This window comes from Nannospalax galili, unplaced genomic scaffold (genome assembly GCF_000622305.1).
Source record: "Nannospalax galili isolate Female #2095 unplaced genomic scaffold, S.galili_v1.0 scaffold139, whole genome shotgun sequence".
Taxonomy (NCBI): domain Eukaryota; kingdom Metazoa; phylum Chordata; class Mammalia; order Rodentia; family Spalacidae; genus Nannospalax; species Nannospalax galili.
In genome coordinates this window covers 420884-429600 of record NW_008345884.1, presented here as the reverse complement: position 1 = coordinate 429600, position 8717 = coordinate 420884, and the positions used below count along the sequence as shown (strand labels likewise).

The 8717-nt window shown below is 38.6% G+C and overlaps 1 protein-coding gene across 1 annotated transcript in view; it reads right to left on the bottom strand.

The window, feature by feature from the left end:
* Window positions 1-488: 488 nt before the first annotated feature.
* The window catches only part of Il7r (interleukin 7 receptor), a 23977-nt gene continuing 15748 nt past the window's right edge, over window positions 489-8717 (bottom strand). Inside the window, exons 4-8 of the mRNA XM_008842063.2 lie at window positions 7350-7507; window positions 5814-5982; window positions 4887-4980; window positions 3397-3472; window positions 489-3012 (exon numbers count right to left, since the gene is read on the bottom strand). Coding sequence (XP_008840285.1) covers window positions 2515-3012; window positions 3397-3472; window positions 4887-4980; window positions 5814-5982; window positions 7350-7507 — 995 coding nt within the window. The 3' untranslated portion in view covers window positions 489-2514. The remainder of the gene's footprint in view (window positions 3013-3396; window positions 3473-4886; window positions 4981-5813; window positions 5983-7349; window positions 7508-8717) is intronic.

Sequence of the window (8717 nt, the reverse complement as noted above, 5' to 3'; positions counted from 1 at the left end):
GAAGTTTCTGGAAGTCACTGCTATGACTTGTCAGGGCAGTGACTCCAGTGAAGGTGATTATTTTCAACTTCTAGCATTGCCAGTGGCAGAGATACATGACCTCCAAGACTGTTGATTTCTCACTCCCAGATGTTCTGTAAGCCATCTCATAGTCATTAGTAAATTCCCTTTCTACTTAAAATTCATTTGTTTTCATAAAAGCTGAGTAACTTGACAGTTATTTTGCTATAAAGCAGTAGTGTAACATTTTAACATACATATTGTTTATCTTCTGTTCCATCTCTCTAATTCCAATAGCTGGCACAGTGTAAAAGTAATGCAGAGTAGATTCATTTCTTATTAATTAATTAACTGAATTTTTTTTCTAGGTGCTCTAGTCCATTAAACGACAGCAAATGGCCTAAGAATGTTTTCAGTAGCTAGAGAGAACTATGGTAAACTCTAGGCATCCTTTATCTGTGGTTGTGACAGAAGATAATAGAGCCATAAAAAGTTCCTTAGGATTTAATTAAATGTGAAATGGTAACAGACACCATACATTTTTATATCCAGCAGCTCCATAAAATATTGGTAATGCATACAAAAAATACAGTCAAATCAGAGATCTTCACTGTAGTGGATGATAGATATTTGAAAGAACATTGAAGAAATACCACTGATTTAATAAGATTATCATCTGAGTGATGTCGTTTTCAGGTGCTTTATTACATATTCTTACCATTCTCTTGGATAGTTCCAAACCTCAGCTCCAAGAAAATACAAGTATGCACATCTGAAATAGCCCGTTCTTGGATTTGGGGGGACAAATTCCTATGGAAGCCTCATTGATGAGAGAGACAAAGCTTTATAGACAATAAATTGAATGACTGAAGCTTCCCTGAACCCAGGCATAATTGTCTGATTAAATTAGTTGCCTATTTCTCATTTTTATTTCATGTTACTTAGAACTAGCAATGGACATCTCTGCTGTACAAATGTCTCTGACAAGTTTTTCTTTCTTTATGAAATACAATACAGCATTGGGTAGAATCAATTAGTAATCTTATGTTATGTGTTGTCTCTGAGTATAAAATCAAGCATTAGTAGCAGCTTTGATTATATGAATATAATACAGACATAATACATGTCTTCAATAAACAGATACACTAAATTCAAATAACAGATGTCACACATCATTGAAACAGGATTTTAGAGCTAAAGAATTCAATGGTAACCTACAATATTTTCTGTTTCATTCAGGAGATAATCTATATACATAAGGGATATGGAAATCTGGCTTGCAATCCTGACTTAACCAGTGAATTTAAGTGACTTACCTATCCTCTTTGTGTCTTCATGAGCATAGCCTCTGCTGGGACATTCTGTGGTGTTCATAGCCCCTATTCACTGAAGTTCATGGAAACATAGAAGGCTGTAAACCTTGGGGCAATTTGTAATGGTGTCTACACATATAGAAGGGGTCATTCTCCTGACCATTGGTTAAATGTCACAATGTTGTAGAGTTACAATTTGCCTTTCTATTATCAGAATAGAGGCAGATAGGTGTTAGCAGTAAGAGAATTGTGGTCTTGACAAGTGACTGTGGAAATTTTTGGAATCTAATTTATTGCTTCCTGAGTTTGTTTTCAGAAAAAATGTTCAAATGGCCCTGGAAGTTATTTTCTTTCTTTGTTCTACTTCCTTTGACATGTGTTTATAGTATTATAAATCCACGAGTTCATTTTGCCTCCTACTCTCTTCCTGACTTTAATTAAGGTGATCCATTTTTGTCTGAGACAGCTCAAAATTATGCTTATTAATATGGAGTAATTATTCATAACTTCCCCTTTCACCTTCAAAAGTGGCCCAGTTCAAGTAATAACCATACAGTTACTTACTTATTAGTGAAGTTTGGCACCCAAGAGTTGGCTATTCCTTAATAAAGGAAAGGCCTATGGTATGGGGAGGCTGGAGTTGGAATAATGCTCTACCTGTCACTGAGGTCAGCTTGAACAAGTTACATGAACTCTATATGCTCCACATCATCAACTATGACAAAGTGAATAACAGTTATAATTGTACCCACCTCCAATTATTATTGTGAAGAAGAAGTGAGACCAAATGTATAGATCATTTAACACAGTGTATGTAGAGCACTTAGCACAGCACTAGATATACAGTAAGTCCTAACAGTAGTCACTGGCATTGCCATTATTTTCTTCTTTCTTCCCTTCTTGCACTCACACATCCTTCTATCCTTCCTTTTATTCTTTATTTTATTATGCCTTGATTTTTAAATATATTTTAATTGTGTCAACTGAAATATTATGATGAAATCAACATGGTAGAATCAAAGTCTTCCTGTCTTATATGAATGCTATTGGCTAAGAGAGAAAAACTCTGAATCCTGAAGCCCATGTAGCAAGGCTGCATTGATTTTATCTTCTGGGAGCCATGAGGGGGCATAGGCACTAGTAAATCCATTCCCAGTTATCATAGTGGTTGTAAAGGGAGGGGTCTTGGGTTTCTCACAGTTCATTGATTTTGGTAAAAGCTGGACATGGTGACATATGCTTCTTCTTGATTTGATGCTGAGGATGAGAGAATGGGCTGTCTCTGAGCAACTGGTGTCAGGATCCCAGATTGGCGAGGAAATGGTGGTGGCAAGGTGCTGTTTACAATTCCAGGGCTCAGTAGCAAGCCTGGGCACATGTGAGGTCCATTTCTGCCATCATCTCTGCAGTGTGGGGACCTAGAAGAAGGGCACACAGGAGTATCACATGCACTCAGATTTCTAGTCAGGCATCTTAGGGGTGACTCTGCTCTGAAAGTTTCGGGTATGCTGACTGACATCTCAGGTGGCAAGTTTCGGCTGTGTTCAGCTGCTTCATGATCCTGTTTCTCCGAATCCCAAGGTTGTGGAGGGAGAGCATTTTGCAGAAAGCTTTCCGCTTCATCTCTAGCTTGAACGTCATTCACTTCATGAATCTGGCAGTCCAGGAAACTTTCAGGATTGAAACTCACATTCAAATTCTGCACAGAAAGAGAGAGGTGTTGAGACAGCACTGGAGAGAAATGCCACCAAAAATTCAGTTCTGGAAACAAACAAACAAAACAAAACAAACAAAAATAAAACCTAAAGAATCTCCTGGCAAAGGTTTATTCCAGAACCCTAGAAAACTGCCTGCTTCGTGTCCAGTGGACTTTGCTTCTGGAAGGAGTAATGATAATCCAGGTTTGATGGGAACATTGACTGTGCTCCCCACCTGTGAGTGTCTCATATTTGTTCCCTGATATCTTACAAGGAACCTCAGTCATGGGATGCATGAGACAAAGACTTGAGGTTCAGCTGCACATCATTCTTAGCTACTGGGATGTCATCAGTAATGTGATTCTCTAACTACCATGAGCACTTACCTTTTTAGGTTTCTTACACAGTTGTTCCAGAGTTTTCTTATGATCAGGGAGACTGGGCCATACAATAGGTTTAATTCTAAAATCAGAGGACATTCATAGATGAAACAAAAGGCAGAGGAGCAGGCACCTCTAATAAGTCTTTCCACTAATTTGAGAGGAATCACAAGAACAGTTGTCTGGTATTGGCTCTTCCGCAACTAGGTAGCAGCTGCAGACAAATGTTGTTTTCTCTGGACAACAGTGAACAATTAATCTACAGAAGAGTTAGAACAGAGCTCACTGCTATTGATCTACTTTGTTCCACAAGGCACTGCAATGATGTAGCAAGTGCCATAGAGGAAGCAATGAGGTTTACAGTGAGGGATCTTTGGCGTTGCAGTGGAACTAAACTGTGACCTTGTCATTTACGCCCAATGCAGCCATCTCTTCAATCTCTTACTGGAATTGTTTGGCTCTAATTCTGTTAGAATAGGGGAATATGTTCTAAGTTATTCAAGGAAACTGTTTTATGGCAGTACTTTTCAAATTAGAGTACTTGTTATCCTGCGGATACATGGCCTTATGGTGTGGGCATCTTTCTCGAACATGGGGCAACCTAATGGTACATGACTACCACAGAAGGAATACAAAAGTCTCGTGAACTTGTGTGCAGAAAGTCGTGAGATCAAAACACTCCATGCTGACATGGGGAATCACTTCTATGTTCTTCAGGAGGCTTTGGAAGAAATATCTGGCAAACACTGCTTAAAGAATTCTTAATTAGTCAGGCATGGTAGTACATGCTTTTAATCTCAGCATTCAGGAGGCAGAGACATGTAGATCTATGTGAGAATGAGGCCAGTCTTGTCTATATGGTGAGTTCAGGCAAGTTGGGGTTACATAGAGGCCCTGTCTCAAAAACAAACAAACAAACAAACAAACAAACAAACAAACCCAAAAACCCTCTTGCTTTCGGGATGAGGGCCTTGGGAGATTCCTTAGTAAGTAAGCTGTTTTCTATACTAGCATAAGGTTCTGAGTTCAGTTCCTTGCACCTCCAGGGAGGCTGGGGAATGGAAACAGATCCCCTGAGTTTGCTGGCCAATCTAACTGAATCAGTGAGTTCCAGTTTCAATGAGAGATGCTATCACAAAAAATTAAGGTGGAAAGTGATTAAGGAAGATAACCAATGTTGAACATTTGCAACCTCATACTCTTGCACACATGTACATGTGTCCACATATGAACATATGTACAGATGTACATATGACATACACATAGTTCTTATTTGGGGGATACAATTTGCCTTATGTCTAGTTTACATATTTTTGCCTCTTCTTAAATCAAGTGGAAACCTGCTGGGGCTGACAATGGGAGGGATGCGCTGGTCACTGTCATTCCTGAAATGTCCATTCTTCCTTTGACGTTTTCTAGAAGATCACTGAGTGGCGTCCACTCTATCTCTGTGGGGACACACACAACCATCCTCTTTATTACTTAAAGAAAGTCACCTTTTTTTCCACAATGCACAGGCTAAAATGACCAACAGCACCACAGAGAAAAAACTTGAAATGCTGATTGTTGACAGAACAGGATGCCATCCTCCTGGAATAAAAGGAGATCCTGATTAGGATTCAGTAAGCAGGAAGTGGGTGTGGTAGATATTTAGGGTAGTTTGAGTTTACTTAATAACATAGCTTAATTTACTATTTCTTGAAATTAGCTCCATGGTAAAGGAAGAGTGGCACTGACTTGGGTTATCAGGAAAAGAGCATCAGCCACTTGAAATATAAAAACGATCTATCATGACGGTCTACAACCTCTTGTCCAACTGACAATGCCAAGAAGGTCTCCAATAGGAATTGAAGAAATAAACATTGGCCCTTGCTGTGAGTTCCAACATGACAGGGAAGCTGACATAGTGGCATAACTCACATCTCCTTCAAGGGGAAATTCTATGTGAGGTGCTTTGGGCACCTTCCTGAGACATCTTCTCTGACACTTCTGGCCGTTGGTACTTCCCAGGCCCCATAGCATCATTATCATTCTGGGGGAGGAAGCATCTATACTGGCCCATTCACTCATAATCAATAAAGCTCTTACCTAGAGAGGTCACAGAGAGATCAGTCATTGGATCCTTGAATAAGTTGATAGTTGGCAGAGGTTTTGAACAGTTCATTAGTAGGCCTGGGAGTAACTGTGACAGTGGCATCATGACAGTCTGTACCAGTTATCGGGTACCACAGATGTGGCCACCACTGCTCTTATTCTTTAAGATGGGGCAAAAGTGACAGGCAGGCCCTTCTCTAAATAAAATGGAAGAGTGCCCAAGGTGTCCCAACTTGTAGATTATTTACACCAATCTCTCTCCTTCTCTCTCAGACACTTCAGTGCATGAAGTCCTGTAGAGGGACAGGGATTCTACAGATGCTACTTACCTGGACTCTTGGTCTCTGGAGTTCTAAAGTAAGAACTTGGGCTCCACTCACTCCAGAAGCCTTCAAAATATTTGTTTTGTGGGATGGATCGGACTTTAATCTCATACATTGAATCAGGTTGTAACTTTCTCTGTGGGAGTGTCACTCTTGTGTTGAATAAATTTACATTCTAGAGTAAAAATTACATTACATTATTAGGATAAAAAAGAAGTATTGCCTAGATCTCTCCATTCACTTTAAGATTAAACTCAGTCTTATAGGCTCTCTCTTGAAGTTCTTTTATATTTCTTAGAATAAAAAGCTTAAGTATATAATGGGTCAGCAGCAGAATTAGAAGCAGAGTCAGAAGTGAGACCATGAGAGGTCAAAGAGAATAGTGACAGGTGGGCTTTTATTCGGATGAATCATCCTCTCCCACCTCGGGGGATCTAAATCACTCCTGGGTTCCAACCCTTCTCTCCCATTCTAATATCATCTTTGTTTCTTGCCTCTCTCATGCATGAAGAGGAAACAAAGTGTATATTAGTGAACAATAACAATTTCCTACCAGACATTATGCATAGTAATACAGAGACAGTAGTTTCTTTCACACTGTATTATTTTGAAGAAAAAAAAGGAAAATATTATATCAAATCTAGAGGAAAAAGTAATTTATGATAAGAAAAAAAGGAAAATATTATATCAACTCTAGAGGAAAAAGTTATGATAAATGTTTGACTATGTTAACTAAACACACATATTTCTTATTTATGAAACTTTTCTGTTTTCTTCTCATTTTTGTTATAATATTTGTCTCTATCTTAATGATTTATTATAATTTTTATCCAAGCCAGGTGTGGTAGAGGATACCTTTAGTCCCAGAACTCAGGAGGCAGAGGCAGGTGGATCTCTATAGCAAGTTTCAGGCCAGCTTTGCTACAGAAGACCCTGTATCAAAAATAAAATAATTTTTTATCTAGATATACCACTTATCAGCAGTATATGTGGTAATCTAATGCTACTTTTAAATTTGATTTACAATTGATTTTGTGTGTTGACACAAATAAGCTTACAGAACTGGAGGGATGGCTCAGCAGTTAAAAACACTTGCTGTTTTCCCAGAGGACCCAGGTTTGATTACCAGCACCCACATCGTGACTAATAACTGTCCATAACTCCACTCCCAGAGAATCTAACACCCTCTTCTGATCTCTGCAGGTGTTGCACAACATAGGAGCACTTACATACATACAGGCAACACATTCATACACTTAAAATAAAAATAAAAACAAAAACCCCAAATAAGCCTACTGTAAAGGCTAGACATTATTTTTTATGAGCAATAAGCTGATTGCTTTAGAACCGTTTATTCATCATCCTTCTTTCCTCTAATAATGTTTCTTTTCCACTGGTACAATTTTCAGATGATCAATGGAAGAAGGTAGCTGTTTTCGGGTCAGAAGTGGGTAGGATATTGGGAGCCTTTTTGAGTAGAAGATAAGCTCTCAGAACAAACATTATAATGTTTTTCTTATGAACATGACTAATTTACATTACCATCCATTTGTTTTCATCTTTTTCCAGGCGGTAGGCCATTTCATGCATTAACTGTTTTACATACATTTTTTGCATGTGTGTTGTATTAAATGTCACCAGAAAGTCATTTGCTTCTTCACGATAAACAACTTTTAGGTCAAAGGGAACCTCAGGTTTAACTAGAAAGAAAAAGAAATGAACTCTGTGTGTAGAGTGTAAAAGGAAATAAGTATAATTTAAAAAGTCTTTCTATTCTAAAAATCACCCCAGACACTTGTGTTAGTAGCTGACCATTCAGAAAACAAACTCTTCTTTTTCCTGGGTTGAAATCCAGACAACTTTGCTAGCATTCCTGTGCCTAGTGTGTCCAAATGATGTGACAAGAAGGACCATACTAGCTCCAGTCTTGGTCCTCCTTCCCCTCTGTTTTCCCATCTCATTCCCTTCTATGTGTTGAGTCCTATGGGAAGATAGTTGGGTCACACTGTGAAGGAAGTGCCAAATACTGACTGAAATAGCGGTGATGTGACCGAGAAACAAACTTAGGGTGTTAGGTCATATACTTATTCAGGGATCAATCATTATAGTAGCTGTTCTAATTTTACATTAATATTTTTCTTTATCATCGAAACACTAGAGAATGTGTTTAATGAGTTCCAAATCAGGAGAATTTCGACTTTGAGTTCTTATCTTTTTAATAAAACAAAGGATATCTGGGGACTCCTGTACCTTGTCTCAAATACATAGAAGCAAAAATATGTATGCTTACTCTGGCTAATAACTTAGAGTGGATTCAAGACTGTCTCTTCTGTCAGTTTCAATGGACTTAACACATTGCTTCATGGGACTCTGCCTGCTGCCTGCTTGCCTCACAGAGTTGTTAGGATATAATATGCCATGTAAGATATACTACTGGCAGGAGACAGCTGTTCTATTACCCAGAGAAAAGCACCAATTTCCCAGGAAAGTGTCTACGTCAGGCGACACCTCCACTTTTGACCTGAAGCTTCCTTGCATTGGCCCCAGTTGTTTGGGAAGAGGCTGCTGCTTTTTTGCATACGTATTTCAGGTCCTATTGTTGATGAGAAAGTTTAGCTTTTATTAATGTTCACTCAGTAGATAGAAGAGCTAATCTGGACTCAAGACTGATGCCCTGGAACACTCAAATGAAACCTTTCAGTAGAGTTTGGCCCTGGAGTTGTATCTACTTTTCATTGTATTGCCTGCCTACCTTTTCTCTTATATTACTCTAGAGGGAAAAATGGTTCCTTCTTTATCCTTGAAGGTTTTACAAAAGATGCAGTTTATCATTTTTAACCTTATGATATGCTATAAAAAGGGAATATATCCTTGGATCTAGGGTAAACAAGGGATAGTAAGCTGGATATA